Source organism: Danio rerio, chromosome 7 (assembly GCF_052040795.2).
Source record: "Danio rerio strain M-AB ecotype USA chromosome 7, GRCz13ab, whole genome shotgun sequence".
Taxonomy (NCBI): Eukaryota; Metazoa; Chordata; class Actinopteri; order Cypriniformes; family Danionidae; genus Danio; species Danio rerio.
In genome coordinates, this window is record NC_141027.1 from 78,327,525 (window position 1) to 78,345,000 (window position 17,476).

Genomic DNA, 17,476 nt, shown 5'->3' on the forward strand with positions numbered 1-17,476 from the left:
ATTTTCTGCGATTATATTATGAAGGAGAAATTTCGAATGCGTGGATATAAATCCACCTTCATAAAACTCATCATTTTTTTACAGTGTAGGCTATTCTTTAATTGTTATTTATCAAATGCAGTGATTGCAAATGCAGTTTACAGCAGAGGTAACTAAGTTGTATAAAGTTAAAGTCGTCAGTGGAGCTAAATACAGTCCACTGACGTCCTTTACATGACTCGGGTCGCCTCACTTTGTGTTCTAAAGGGCCGCTGATCGGTCTCGCGTTCGAGAAGGGAATCTTCAAAGAACTTCAAAGTTTTCGCGGCGAGGCGTGGACAATTAAAACCCTCCTGAAAGGAGTGTGACGGAGAACTCGCGCTTCCAGAGCAAACAAATCCTCGAAAGCGAAGTTAGGAAAGTCTGTCTCTCGGGAATGGCGATTTTGTGATGATCCGTGCCCCCGGTTTCCCTCTAGATCTGCTGGACTGGAATAGGAACTACCCCCGAAACACACATGGTACAATCCAATGCACCTTTTGATCATTCCAGCAGAAGCAGAGACGGACTGAGAGCAACATTTCGAGGCTCTCGCTGGAGTTGTCCGTACTTGAGCTCAGCCCGCAACCGAGCGGGATCTCAGACAGGGGCTTGAACGATGGTTTTGAAAGAGTTATTAATGTAATTGAGTCGCTCGATACTTCAGAGAAACATTCGCGAAAGAGGATTCTTCACGATGAGGCTCGCTGCGGTGCTTTGTGGCAGCCTTTTAACTTTCACGCTCCTCGCCAAAGGTAGGTGTGATTTTGGAGGTTTATTGGTTTATTCCATGGCTTTAGCTTTGAGAACACATGTAAACACTGAATGGAAATAGCGCTCAAAGCAGTGCGTGTATGTGTGTGTGTGTGTGTGAGCGAGCAGAATTGAAGCGCATGATCTTCAAAGAGTTCACTTACGCAAACAAAACAAAACAAAAAAATCGCGTTACGCAGAAATGCGCGATTTTTATCATGTATAGATTTTGCCTTGAGATTTTAAAGTGGTAGTATTGCTGTTGAGTGTGTGTATAAATAGCCCAGTGTCTCCGATCTGGAGAAATGCCATCGATTATTAGCTGTTTAGTAGTAGTTGGTACTGTCTGTGGTTCACCTTAAACGTGAACGTCTGAGGAGGATAGCTTTTAAAGTAGGCAGTGTTTCGAGAAGAAGTGTTATTAAAAAGACATAATCGCCACTTGTTTGTAAGTCAGTGTATTCGCAACATGTTGGAACAGCCGCTGCACGCGGGCAGGAATGTGGCGACTTCAAAGTGCACTTTCGGCCTTAAAAAAAGAAATGCACTGAATTACGCGGATAAAATCATTGTTGCATCGGTGCAAATGTCGCATGATGGATCGATAGGGCTGCCAATGTCAGCTAGATGTCTTCCCTGGTATATAAGGAAACAAAAGAGTCTTGGATCGATTGCGAAAAACGTGCGTAAATGTTCAATATTCATTGTATGCTTTCCAAACACTTCCACATCTTACATAACACCGCGTTTAATTATATGTATCTGTGTTAGCCGTGCCTTATAGGCAGCGTAAACACGCTTTCTAATCATACACTCTAAAAAATGAAGGGGTTGTTTTAACCTAACATTAGGTCAAGTGTGGACAAACCCAATGTTGGGTATTGAGGTAAACTATTGAGGTAAAGTTGGTTTTATATTCGCACATTTCCTCATTATACATTCCCTATTATCTACCACGCTAATGTGAATATAGGGTCTGCAATCACATGTAAATATGACTTGAAAGCAACATTAGGACTTTGTAATTGACTGAACGATGCTGTACTTTGATATTCATTTACTGCAAATATAATTACACTATTTGGAGTTTGCAATTAATACTTTTCTGAAATGATATTATTAAGGAGAACGTCTGAATGGGGGTCTGAATATAAAACCAACTTCACCTTAACAGGTAAACCTGGTAAGTCACACATTTGGACTTTTTCCTTAATAATAGAATTTCACAAAAATAATATTTGCAAATTCTAAATAATGCAATCATATTAGCAGCAAATGACTATTGAAGTGTATAATGAAGTCAAATAAACAGTGCTAATGTTGTTTGTAAGGATATCAAATCAAGTCATACTTGCATGTGATTTCAGACCGAGAATTCAAAGATAGAGGTAAAGTTGGTTTTGGATATTCAGACATTCTCCTTAATAAAATCATTTCAGAAAAGTATTCTTTAAAAAATTGTAAATAAGAAAATCATATTAGTAGCAAATGACTATCAAAGTACAACATTGTTAGATGGAGGTACTCAGGGCCGGAGTGGGACTCCTTTTCAGCCCTGGAGTTTCAAGCCTCAGACCGGCCCACCTCAGTTCACGACTGACTATATTAAAATAAGGTCATTTCCAAATCAGTTTCTAATGACACTATCACGTCTTTTTTTGAGAAAACAGCTGCTTTAGAACTTCAAATGTTCAACAACCCAACAGTATTATATGTCTTAACAATAAAAATGAAAACAATAAGTTACTCTAACGAGGATTGAACCTGGGTCCGCAGCGTCTTGTTCTAACGTGCTAACCGCTGGAGCACATCAAATAGATGAAAAGAGAAGAGTTGCGGTAAAATAATGAATAAAAAGGCTGTGGTCAAGTAAATAAATTTGAAAAGTGTGACTGCTGAGAGCAACAGATTCTGCAGCTAGGGACACCGGCCCTCGCGGCCAAAAAACGGACCGGCCCACCGGGAATTCTCCCGGTCCTCCCGATTAGCCAATCCGGGCCTGGAGGTACTGTTGTTTAAAAGTCATACTTGCATACTAATTCCGATCGAATTTTCAAAGTATCATGGTAAACAATACAGAGACTGCTAAATGAACGAATGTGCAAATATAAAACCAACATTACCTCTATTATTCAAAGTACCATAGTAAGCAATAGTAGACACTGAAGGAATGTGTGAATACAATACCTCACTCTCAATATTGAGGTGGAGTTGTTTTATATTCACACATATGGACTTTCTCCTAAATCATTTCACAAAAAGATTCTAGTTAATGACCATCAAAGTACAGCATTGTTCATAGTCAAATAAATAGTGCTAATGTAGCTTTCAAGTCATACTTGCATGTGATTGCAGAGCGAATATTCAAAGTACACTAGTAAACGCTATAGGCAGCGTCTCACAAGTAGTCAGTGAACGAATGTGCCAATATAAAACCAACTGTACATCAATCTAAATATTGAGGTGAAGTTGGTTTTATATTCACACATTTGGACTTTCTCCTTAATAATACAAAAATATTAAATGCAAATTTTAAATTATGATATTATATTAGCAGCAAAAGACTATTAAAGTACAGCATTGTTCACAGTCAAATAAACAGTGCTAATGTTGTTTTTAAGTCATACTTGCATGTGGTTTCAGACTGAATATATAAAGTACCATAGTAAACAATATAGGGAGAGTGTCACAAGTAGTCACTGAATGAATGTGCGAATATAAAACCAACAGTACCTCAATGTGTTGGCTTAATTTTTTTTTTGAGTAAATATAAATTACACTTTTTAACCAAACGATGGGTTTGTCCATAGTTGACCCAACATTAGGTTAAAACCAGCCAACATTTAGTACTGAGTGTGTTAGCCATGCCTTATAGTGTGCATTGTCCAATCATACTGAGATGCACTCTAGAATAATGCTGGGTTGTTTTAACTGGATGAATCAAATATGGACAAATCCAATTTTAGGTTAGTTTTGTCCAGATTTGACCCAAACATTGGGTCAAAACTAGCCAATATTTTGTATTAAGTGTGTATATATGTTACTTTGTTAGCCCATGGCCCATGGCTTATAGTGTGCATTGTGTAATCATACTGAGATGCACTGTAAAATAATACTTGGTTGTTTTAAATGGATGGACAAATCCAATGTTGGGTTAATTTTTTTAAGTAAATATAACTGACACGTTTTTTAACCTAAGGTTTGATTATTTATTTATGATTTGGTTATGGGTAGGCCCACCCGCAATCTGCACATGCAGAATTCCACAGATTTTTCCGCAGATTTCGACAGATTTTTTGCCCATCATTAATTCTGTTTATTTACTTGAGTAAATGTGTGTAAATCTATATTTTTTCATTTTTTATTATTATTAATTTCAGTAATATTATTGACTAATGTGAAAATATTAATCTGATTTAAGTGCAATGCAGTTTGTACAGTATTATTTTCTGTCTTTTACTATATATAATTCATAACAAACTTGCTTTATTTACCAAATAAAGTGAATCTAATTGGATTTGCATTTTAAACATTAAATAAAAGTTTAAAAAAATATAATTTTTTTATTTCATATATTAAAGTTAGGGTTAGGGTTAAGTTATGTTAAGTTTAAGTTATGATACTCCCAAAATATTTCTGCAGAAATCCGCAGACTTTTACCAAATTTCTCTGCAGAAATAACAAAAAACATCCGCAGATTCTGTCTGGCCCTAGTTATGGGTAAAACAAAGACCATGCAGGTCAGGTAGTTGAAATGGTAGGCTACAAATAATAATTTTTTCATAAATAATTAATTCACCACCGCCCATGCCATCGTCCATCGCAATGTTTTACATTAGACATTGCACGTTGCTTAATTGGTCGACATCACCCAGCCCTAATAGTGGGCCAAATCAAAGGTTACAATTGGCCAACTTTGGCCTGCGGGCCCTACTTTGGGCATCTCTGGTTTAGAGGCATATCTGAACTTTTTTAAGTAAGGGTTTTTGTGAAGATTTGTCATGGAGAATATTTGGCTTTTCTTTAAATGTTGTTTGTCTTTGCAAAACTTGAATTGTTGACCCCTACATGTGTTAAACACATGCTATTTTCACAATTTTTTTACACACAATTTATAATGAATTTAAGTAAAGTGTCTTCTTTAATGCACCCAATACATGTGAAAATGGGCAAATGTGCATGAATAAAAACGTTACAATATTGGATAAATTCTTTAAATTGTATGTTATGACCTGCACAAATCTATACAGGAATATGTGATCATGCTGAATTTGATTCTGCTTTATATTTTTAAACTCGCTTTGACAAATCATCACCTTAGATTTATAAGGTTCTATCTGACTTTTTTGTCAAAATTGAGTTATTGACATTCTTATTAAATGACAACTTACTTACATTATGGGATGTTCTTTCATAGGTTGTTTACATTTTTAGACTTTTTATTTAAAACAAATGTTACACACATATTGTTTGCTATGGAATGCAAAAACTTTGAAGCTCCATTAATCAAAATCATTTAGAAGGCAGAGAGAACTTTATAATCCCAAGGTGACGAAATGCGTTCACCCTTGTAGTTTGAAGGGCAGTGGAGTTGTCATCAATGTCATTAAATGATTCCTAGTGTAAACATGCCTGCTTTTGCTATTTACACTACTTTACATTTTAGTTTTCTGTAAATCACTGTGAAAAGGTGTTAAAATCAGTATATATTTCTTTTTTATTAGAGAGGACACAATGCAATGTTAAAAATAGCTGTAGTACACTTAATTGTTTGATGCCTGAAATCCCCGTTCCGTCTTTGACCTACATAGGCTGTACTGGAATTGATTTGCCTAATGAGTCTAATTTCAGATTACTTAGGAAACAAATATGAAGATTATCGCACCATTGCTCAAAGCAAACAACACATAAATCACAATCCACAATGTGTGCAACTTTAAAACTTGTTGCTGTATCCCGCTGGATTCACAATTTCACCATTAATCAGACCTTTTGCTTTATATTCAAGGCCCATGACAGACTCTGTGAAGGCTTTCATTAAAACTTATGTCATTATTTGCTTCAATTATTGTGTTTTTACTCATCTCTAATAACTGATTTATTTTATCTTTGCTATGATGACAGTAAATAATATTAAACTAGATATATTTCAAGACACTTCTATACAGCTCAAAGAGACATTTAAAGGCTTAACTAGGTTAATTAGGTTAACTAGGCAGGTTAGGGTAATTAGGCAAGTTATTGTATAATGATGGTTTGTTCTGTAGACTATCAAAAAGAATATAGCTAAAAGGGGCCAATAATTGACCTAAAATGGCTCTTTAAAAATTAAAAACTGCTTTTATTCTTGCCAAAATAAAACAAATATGATTTTCTCCAGAAGAAAAAATATTATCAGACATACTGTGAAAATTTCCTTGCTCTGTTAAACATCATTTGGGAAATATTTAAAAAAGAAAAGAAAAATTAAAAGGGGGGCTAATAATTCTGACTTCAACTGTATACATATATCTTTCATCTTAAGAACTATTGGGCTCGCAGAATCCTGGAAGACTGATTAAAATTAAAACCAAAGACGAACCATGTATGAAAGCTGTATAATTGTTCATTCTAGTTGTTCAGAGATGGTGAACCCCAGTTTCTTAATCCGAAGCTTCCTGAATGTTTGCTGCTTTTAGTCACTGGCATCCTTGTAGCTCTATCAATGTCCTGCTCACATGCGTAAGCTTTTTATAAAGTGTGTGAAAATGTGTTGCAATGTCTTAAGTTTCTCACAGTCCCCCAGGGCATCAGCTCTAATGTCACGATCCCATTCAACTGCTCATAAGATGCATATATACACGTTTAATTGCCTTGGGAGACATGTTGTCAAAAATGGCCAAAGAAGAAGCATCAAGTAGCGTTTTTTAGTCTTGTGAACATTATTGTCTTGTGTATTAATTATGATTCAGTACATGTGTGATAATCTTTGGAGAAAATATAGCAAGCCGATTGTTTGGTAAATGCATTATTTTTTTAAACGTGGAACATGTGGATAATCTGATAATATACAAGGATAAAAAAAATAAAGGATGTGTAATTGAATATCAGTGACATCAGAAATGCCATCACTTGCCTTATTGTATGATGAGGTAATTTTTTATTTATGTAATGGCTTTTTTTGTCGCAAATTACAAGCAATTATACTACAAATGTTTGCAGAGGTACAGTGGATAATTTAAGCAAGAAGTGCTTAAACTGCAAAATCAAATGTAGACACAATAAATAATTAAATATATATGTTTTTATTAATGCTACAAAGGGTATTCAGTCAACGCAGTGAGTGATTTTTGTTTGATTTAATATTAATGATGCAAACATTAGCATGGCTTTTAGGCTGCATTCACTCTGAAGCCTGGTTTACTTCTGAGTCGAGTGATCGGCGTGACCCACGGCGCATGCAATACGCATAGCCGTGCATTTACACTTCTGTGCTTACTTCTGTTTGTATTTGACTTTAGTCGTAATTAAGTGCATTTATGTGAATACTTATCAGTATGTGCCTTTTGATATAGTGTTTGACCCTTCAAGTGCTTTAACTATTCTTCAATAGCTTTAGCATTCAACACAGTCCTGCAGTTTATGGATTGCTAGACATTTATTGACCCAAAAAACTTTGGCTTGTTGGAAATTTGTGGTTTTTTATTTTAATTTTGTGTGATACATTGTCAAAATACATTGTTTCGAGTATGTTTTGTAGAACGTTTCAGATATAAAAATCCACTAGAGGGTGTTTTATACACTTTATTTTTACTTTTATTTTTTATTGCAATAATAACAATACATTACGACAAATACAGATACAAAACTGAAAGAAATATGGTACAATCAATAGAAATGTTACTTTTTGAAAAAGGTGAATTGTAACAATTTTAGAACAAAATATAATATATGTAAAACTAATTAAAGGGAACAGGACAGAGAAAAGAAGAAGAAAAAATATATATAGAAAAATAAAAAATAATTAAGGGCACATGACAAAGATAAAACAAATTATTGCAGAATATTAAATAACTTTTTACACTTTTTCGATTCTGAAATTCATTACATAGGGTACATTTATTTTTATGTTTTAGAAGCAGGTTCTTTTTGTACATGTCCAGGAGAAGACAACACTTATCGTACAAATCAGTTAGCGAACCACCAACCTAAATCCAACCAAAGAAAGTTTTCAGAAGCAAACATAAGAGAAAAATGTGCCTCAACTACATAGTTTCACCTTGATTTTATCTCTTTTATGAAAGCGTGCTTCAGTTTGAACCAAATCGCTGTGCAACAAAAAGCACAACATTGTACAAGGTGAGCTCCTAAGCAAACTGACCACACCAGAAAAGTTGTCAATATTGAGATAGCTAGGTGGCGCAAGCACAATAGAACACATTAGACATATTAGAAATCATAGACATTAAGTTTTGTAGTATTAGTTCGGTGCTGTGCAACAAACTACAAAAATAATCCTTTCATTTGATGACAGTATATTCCTATATATATCATTAGTGTGGAAAGAAACAAAGGTAAATGTTGTCATAATGCCCCCTACTGCTCATTTTACCTATGTAAAGCAGTCAAATGCATTTTGAAGTACGTTTTTTGCAGTTTCACAAAAAGATGTAGGCTGATACAAATTAACAATGAGCCCTGTGTTGTTTTTACTGAGCACCTATATGCTAATGTGTACAGAAAGTAAACAAAAACAGTCCACCGTCCATCACATACAATATAAAATTACTTTTGCTGCTTGTTCAAGCTGCTTATTTAAAAAAATTGAAATCACACAATTCTTAACTTAATAGTTTTATGTTCAATTTACTTAAATTAGTAAAAAAAAATATTGAATTAAGTTGTATATTTGTTGGGACAACATGAAGGAATTGTGTGTTGAAGGAACAAATGAAATTTCGCACAGGATAATGACTTGTGTAGAGCACCTGCGCCGTCTGAACTCTACATGATCTGTGTCATTGTTTATATTCGGCGTACCAAAAAAGTTTGGATATGGTAGTTTTGCATATGCTATTGTGTGTGTGTGTGTGTGTGTGTGTGATGTCTGTTTAGAGAAAAGCCCTGTTTTAGGTGCATTGGTTGATTTTTACAGGTGTGGGCAGTACTTTACTGTTTGAGTGCCTGGGTGTTTACACTATAAGCACAATGAATCTTTGACCACCTCTGAATGTGGGTTAAAGTGGACCATAATAATAATTTTAGACCCTGCTGACACCTGGTTTCTCTCAGCTAGCACAGTTCTGTGTCTAAACGTGGATTTGCTGATTGTGAATAGTTTTGTCCTGTGAATAGATGGTTTTATTTTGTTCTGTAGTGCTTATACAGTATCTGCGCTCGGTAGAAATTCAGTACTGTAAAGCATGGTAAAGATGAACCATGCATGTATAATTTTACTCGGGGTCAGTGTTTACAACTGGTAACATGTAAGAATCATGATGCTTTTATTTATATATATATATATATATATATATATATATATATATATATATATATATATATATATATATATATATATATATATATATATATATATATGTGTGTATATATATATATATATATATATGTATATATATACAGTTGAAGTCAGAATTATTAGCCCTGTTTTTATTTTTTTCTTCTTTTTTAAATATTTCCCAAATGAAGTTTGACAGAGCAAGGAAATTTTCACAGTGTGTCTGATAATATTTTTTCTTCTAGAAAAAGTCTTATTTGTTTTATTTTGGCTAGAATAAAAGCAGTTTAGAATTTTTTAAAAAGTATTTTTGGGACAAAATTATTAGCCCCTTTAAGCTAGTTTTTTTTCCGAGAGTCTACAGAACAAACCATCGTTATACAATAACTTACCTAATTACCCTAACCTGCCTAGTTCACCTTATTAACCTAGTTAAGCCTTTAAATGTCACTTTAAGCTGTATAGAAGTGTCTTAAAAATATCAAGTAAAATATTATTTACTGTCATCATGACAAAGATAAAATAAATCAGTTATTAGAAATAGGTTTTTAAAACTATTATGCTTAGAAATGTGCTGAAACAATCTGCCCTCCATTAAACAGAAATTGGGGAAAAAAATAAACAGCAGCGCTAATAATTCAGGGGGGCTAATAATTCTGACTTCAACTGTATATATATATATATGTATATATATATATATATACATATATATATATATATATATATATATATATATATATATGTGTGTATATATATATATATATATATATATATATGTGTATATATATATATATATATATATATATATGTGTATATATATATATATATATATATATATGTGTATATGTATATATATATGTGTGTATATGTATATGTATATATATATATATATGTGTATATGTATATATATATATATATATATATATATATATATATATATATATATATATATATATATGTGTATATGTGTATATATATATATATATGTGTGTGTATATGTATATATATATATATATATATATATGTGTATATGTATATATATATATGTGTATATGTGTATATATATATATATATGTGTATATGTATATATATATATATGTGTATATGTATATATATATATATATGTGTATATGTATATATATATATATGTATATGTATATATATATATGTATATATATATATATGTATATATATATATATATATATATATATATATATATATATATATGTGTATATATATATATATATATATATATATATATATATATATATATATATATATATATATATATATATATGTATATGTATGTTGAACACTAAGAGCTAATATTAATCACAATTGACCAGATTTCTTTTATACTGTCAATCCATGCTCTTGTGGTCAAACCAGATGCGTTTGAATAGCCACTAAAGAGCATCTACTTTCTGTCTGCTCACTTAATTTTTACACTTTGATTTTTGTTTGTTTTTAGCTAGAGATTCTCCAATGAACCAGCCATTTTCAGCATAATCGGATTGAGAGGTTAATTTAAATACTTTTTTTCGAGCTATTTAAAATGTACAATTAAACATTTTGCTATAGACAATATCAATCATTATTGCATTCAGAGAAAGAAAATATCAGTCACGTTGAAGTGACTGCAAATGCTTTTACCAGAACAACATACAATAAAATAAGCAAGTTTCTGCTGAACAAAACAACATTTAACATATTTTTGAACGTACAACTTTTTTTCCGCATGTAGCAGATTGACTGTAAAGCTCAAATTGATCTAAACTTAACTTAGAAAATATTAACTTATAAAAATATTACAATGAACAATTTCCTGTGGAATCTACAGTAACTTACTGGCAGAAGTTCTTCAGTAACTAATATTTAAAGGGTTCATAAATTTTTATTTTTAAAAGACTCCGATAATAAATAATGTTAAAACTGAAGTAATTAACGATTTCTTGTGCGGCTTGGTATCAATTGATCCATGGATCGGCACCAGTCCCTGGCCTAAGGGTTGGGAACCACTATTTTAGAGGAATATTTATCGTTGATCAAATTTTTTTTCATCGTTTGGTTATCAAATTTTTACTATTGTTTTATTTTTGTATGTGGTTGGAGGAAAGTCCTTACCCCAGGTGGAGGAGTTTAAGTATCTTGGGGTTTTGTTCACGAGTGAGGGAAGGATGGAATGTGAGATCTACAGGCAGATTGGTGCAGCAGTAATGGGGTTGATGTACTGGTCCGTTGTGGTGAAGAAGGAGCTAAGCCGAAAGGCAAAGCTCTCGATTTACTGGTCAATCTACGTTCCTACTCTCACCTATGGTCAGGAGCTTTGGGTCATAACCGAAAGGACAAGATCTCAGATACAAGTGGCCGCAATAAGTTTCCTTCAAAGGGTGGCAGGGCGCACTCTTATGGATAGGGTGAGGAGCTCTGACACCTTGGAGGAGCTCGAAGTAGAGCCGCTGCTCCTCCACATTGAGAGAAGTCAGCTGAGGTGGTTCGGGCATCTGTTTCAGATGCCTCCTGGACGCCTACCTAGGGAGGTGTTCCAGGCATGTCCCACTGGGAGGAGGCTTCGAGGAAAGAAGACCCAGGACCTGCTGGAGGGACTATGTCTCTCGGCTGGCCTGGGAATGCCTCGGGATCCCTCCCGGAGGAACTGGAGGAAGTGTCTGGGGCGAGGAAAGTCTGGGGTTCTCTCCTAACACTGCTGCCCCTGTAACCCAGCCCCGAAAAAAGTGGCAGAAGATGAATGAATGAATGTTTTTTTTTATTATTATCGTGTGATTAAGAAACAGTTATAATTGTAAATGATATGTTGAATAATTATTACCAAAGCTGCCATGAATATAGCCAATGCTGCTGATATGGCATTAAAACAAACATTAATAAATAAGTAAATAAATAAATAACGTGCGGGAAATACAAATCTCAAATCTATAAATGAACACTTCTCAAAAACAGACAAGATAATTTTAAGATTATAAACAAAATCCAGTATTGTGCATCACTATTATATTTATCAAGGTCCAAATAAAAGAAAGCAATAATGTAGTAATTTGCATTTCTGTAATAATTTTATTTATTATAACCTTTTTTTATTTATTTATTTTGCTAGTTTTGGGAATAACTTATCATGTCAAGTCACCATATTGTCAACAATATATCTTTACTGTGAAATGAAATGACCGTAAAATATAATTTTGGTCATTCCTCCCTTCCCTAAAATTTTCATTTAAAACACATCAGTATGTGCATAGAGGAGGTGTTTAGTGTCCATGATGGCCAACGACCCTTTTTAATGGCGATCTGCTGGATTCATGAGTGCGTTCACAATAGCTGGCATTCCTAGTGTTTAAAGAAACCATTCTGAATCTGGACCGGCCATAGAAGCGAGCGGTAAGTAATTTTATTTACTGGCCGCATTGTGTCTAATGAACTCTCACTACTCTTTTTCCCAGGCTGTCTCTGTCTTTCTTTCTCTCTGTCAAAGGCTTTCTGTGTCCTTGGCCTAGAAATCTTTCACTCATCCATGTCACGTTCTGTGGTCCCTCTTTTTTTTTTTTTTTTTTTCCTGAAACCCCTTCTCCAACCCCCAACACACACACACACACACACCGGAATACATTCACACCGCTGTGTCTGCATTGGCTAAACCATCCAAGAGGCCTCAGCAACAGGCTCTATTAAAGAGACAATATGGCTTTCTAATAGTAATAGTCCTACAACACAAGGCTTTAAGTAGCAGTATGCAAGTTAAAAGCTCCACTTGCTAATGAAGTCAGAGAACTTAAGTGGGCCTTTAGTGTCGGGACAAAATGTCTAAACATGCCGGCCTCTCCGCCGAGCGGAATAGGATGTATGCAAACAATAGCTTTTGACTCGCTCTAGTGTGCCTGTTTGTTTTTTCTTCCCTCAGTTAAATGAGGAGGCATTTGGAAAAGGTTTGTAAAACCTGAATCAAAAAAAGTGCTGTGACTCTGTGCTAAAAAATGTCAAACCAATGTCGGGACCGACCAAAGTGCCAATGTTGGGTCAAGCATGGACAAACTCGACAGTTAGGTTTAATCCAACTGTTAAAATTGGGTGTAATGAGGGAAATTTAATTAAAAGAAATGAATTCAGTGGTTGGCTTTGTCCACGTTTGACTCAATGATAGATTGTATTCAACCCAAGCTCATTCTGAAAATGTAGCCCCGCGGACGTTTCGGGAGACCGCGATTTACGTGGCTGGAGGTACGTATGGCTGCATTTCGTTTTTTCAAGCGAACGCTACGGGGCGGTGTGACGCCGCTCCTCTTCGCGTTCGCCGGCTGACGTGTGCAGGGCTTTCCCGCCGCAACCAGTTTGTCCGGTTAGCTCGTCGTGTTACATCGGCGGAGCGGACGCCCAGAGGAGGAGGAGCTGCCCGCGGCAATGACCGGGTTCGAGTCTGGGGAAGAGCGGTTCCAGAAATCAGGTAAGACAAAAAATAACCAAAAAAATAAAGCAAACAAGTTACAAGGCGAGAATGCAGTGAAATCTGAAAACACGGTCAAAATCGGGTAAATCGTCGCTTGGGTTTAGGGAAGAAGAACGAGGGTGGCTGGGTTTGGCTGATTGGCCTCCGGCGGCTTTTTATGCGAGAACAGCGCGGGCGAGAACGGTGAGCGCAAGCGAGGCGTTCGAGAAGTGAAAGCACGCACAGCGGCCTCTCGTGGATTCGCGAAAACAAAAACTGCACAAATACATACCTCCCGGGACATATTTCGCGGTCTCCAGAAACGTCCGCAGTGCTACATTTCCAGACGTACGTTTCTGGGTTGATTTGTATTATTAAGTGTGCAAAGAAAGATACGTTTTTTTTTTTTTTTTTTTTAAGTTGTGGTGGTTTATTTTACAAAATAGTTTAGTAATTCAGTGGATTATGATGTATGTAAACAAAAGCTTTTGACTCCCTCTTTTGTGGCGGTTTGTTTTTCCTTTCCTCAATAAATGAGGAGGCGTTTGTAAAAGGTTTGGGAAATCTTAGAAAAAAGTGCAGAGTCTGCCCTTAACATGTCAGACCAATGTTGGGTCAAACATGGACAAACCCAACAGATTGTTTTCAATTTAATTGCAGAAAGTAATCCAATGGTTGGGTTTGTCCACATGTGATTCAACGCTGGGCTGTAATATCAAGTCTATCTTTCACGGTTTTAGGTTGTGGTGGTTCATTTTGCGATATTGTTCAGTCGTTCAGTGGATTGTGATGTATGTAAACAACAGCTTTTGACTCGCTCTTGTCTGCCTGTTTGTTTTTTCCTCTCTTGATTAAATGAGGCATTTGGAAAAGGTTTGTAAAACCTGAATAAATAAAATAAAGAAAAAAGTGCTTCCAGGAGTGTCTATGCATTTGCGGGAGACTTGGGATGGCTGCCAATGGTTTTTGTCCAAAGGTGACTAACCGCTAGGTTGTATTGTTAACTGTGCACAGGCAGATAATTTATCTCAGTTGTTTTTAAGTTTTAGTGGTTTTTACAAGATTGTTTAGTTTTTCTGTGGATTATGATGTACGCAGATAATTATGACTCGCTCTAGTTTTGCTGTTTGTTTTTCCTTTCCCCAATAAGCAAGGAGGTATTTAGAAAATGTTTGTAGAACCTAACTAAAAAAAGTTCAGTGTCTAACGTCCCATTCACACGGGCTTCAGCGTCAACGCTTGACTGAAGGCGTGTCTGAGGTTGGGGCTGAAGCGATCATCATAGCAGCATCAGCCAATAAAATTCAGTCAGCAATAGGCCAATGTCTAGCTGGTGTATTTGCATACAGCGATCTGATTGGCTGACGCTTCCGTCTGCGCTTGAAAAGATGAGCTAGTCCCAACTTCTGCAGCGAGCAACGCCTCTGAAGCGGCGCTGACGGATCTACAATGCAGTTCGGCAACACCTGACGTCACCCATTCAAAGTGAATGGGAAGCGTTGACGCTGACGCCCCTTGTGAATGTTGGCGTAAAAATGCTGGGTTGTAATTGTTAGGTTAAATATGTACAAACACAAACAGTTATGTTAAAAAATGTAATTAAATTGAAAATAATGTACTCATTTGTCCACAGGTGACCCAATACTAGTCACAGTTTTCTTTAAAAGTTGTAGTGGTTCTTTTTCCAATATTGTTTAGTCATTCAGTAGATTACAGTGCATTTCAGAAATGTTATGCATGAATAAATGCATGTGGTGCAATGTTGTGTACAGATCTTAATATCAATGCATCAGCAGCTCTTATTTTTACTGTATGGCTTGTTTGAGTTTGTGAAAAGCTTCGCCTCTGGTGTTTGATATTCAGATTGTTTCTTTGCTCTTGGATTGTGTGGGTTGTGATTAAATGTTTTTTGATGAGGAACAGAATGTGTGGGTTTTGAAAGGGAGCAATGAAAGTATTTAAAGGAAGGAGGAAGTTCTTATAATTTGCATTATTTTTCAATATAATCACTAATTCCTGCTTTATGGTCTTAATATATGCTTGCTTTTGAAAAAGTAATGTTAGAAACATCCTGCGTGTGTTAAAGGAAGCACAAAAGCAGATGTAAGTGATATATTTTGTGGTCATATCAGGGTCATGCACACTGTAAAAATATCTCTGCTAATTAACAGCATCCAAGCGTTTTCTCTGTACTTATGGTTGTGAATTGCATTATGGGATGTTGATCTCTGATTTGTCCGTTTTTGATGTTGAAAATTTGACTCTACAGTTTAACAAAGTGACTTTTATTGACATTTTAGTGAATAATATAGTGTACAATGAATAATATACTGAGAAATAAGTCTGTAAAATAACAGAGAATCTACTGGCAGCTTATTACAAGTGTTTGGAGCACCAACCCAGACAATATAGCACTGCAAACTATTACAAATGTTCATAAAAGTCACTTTTTTACTTTTTAAGTTTAAAAGTTGTTGAATGGAAAAGATTGAGGTCCCAACATGCAAGAATTAATTTCATGAGAGGTTATAATTGAGTTTTTCAAGGATCTGGCTTGAGGAATGCAAATATTTGTGGTTAACAAAACCAAAAAAAAAAAGAATATCTGTAACAAAACCATGATTAAAATATCACTCACAATAATTCTAAGATCTCAACAAGTAATAATAATCTGCACTTAACACCCTCTGTCTGGCCCCTGATTTAATTGCATCATTTACAGCTGTTTTTAAGATTACTCTCAGTTCCATCTATTGTAAAAGAAGACAAAAATAAGCAGAATGTTGTACTGAAAGCACATTTGGAGGTAGTGAAAAACACATGCATATGCTTTGCAGCTCCGCATCTGTTCTGGTGACAGCGCTGAAGGCCCACTCACCTGTCAATCAAACACAGAGCATGAACAACAGCTTCAAACTGTGTGTGTGTGTGTGTCAGTTTGTCTTGTTTCTTTGGCTTTTAATTAAAGAACCTTTAAAATAAATTCAATCTTTTTTTTAACCCAGTTTTCCACAAAATATTTTCATTGTATTAATATTTATTTAACGTTATTTTATTGTATTTAATTAAAAATAATTGTTATACTTACATAATTTAAATACTTAAATTTATTGTATAATTTATTTTATTTCTCATTAATTTTATTTAATTGTAACCTTTAAATTTTACAGTTAATATTTATATATTTAATTTTTATTAAATTGGATTTAGTTTTAATTGACAATTAAAATATTAAAATTTATTTTATATATATATATTTATTTCACATTACTTTACTTTTTTGTTTATTTTTGTGTGTATATCTGATTTCTGTGTATTCTGTAATTTAGTTTTTAAAATTTATTTTAGATAATTTTATTTGAAACTTAATTTTAAATGTAACCTTTAATTTTGCAAATATTTTTTTTATATATAATTGTATTTAATTTAATTTTAATGTTTTAATTAAATGTTTAATTTGTTAACACACACACACACATATATATATATATATATATATATATATATATATATATATATATATATTTTTTTTTTTTTTCACAATACTTTTTATTAGTGTAGTCTTTTGATTTTACAATTAATTTTTTTGTAATTTTATTTTTAATTTAATTAATTAATTTAATTTATTTTATATACTTTATTTTACATTACTTTTTATTTATTTTTTAAATTAAAATCTATTTAATTTTACAAATATGAATTTTAATTTAATTTCAATATTTTAAATTATTTATTTTATTTCACATTACTTATTGCTTTGTAATCTCCTAAT

General features: G+C 34.0%; 1 protein-coding gene across 7 annotated transcripts in view; it reads left to right on the forward strand.

Moving 5' to 3' along the window:
• Positions 1–524: 524 nt before the first annotated feature.
• Positions 525–17,476, forward strand: part of lrp4 (low density lipoprotein receptor-related protein 4) — a 145,837-nt gene continuing 128,885 nt past the window's right edge. For all 7 annotated transcript variants that reach the window (XR_015496536.1, XM_087262279.1, XM_087262280.1 and 4 more), the window contains exon 1: positions 525–773. Coding sequence is in view for 4 of the 7 variants with exons in the window: in XM_087262279.1 (XP_087118405.1) it covers positions 716–773 (58 nt within the window). In the remaining 3 variants the exon portion in view is untranslated. The remainder of the gene's footprint in view (positions 774–17,476) is intronic.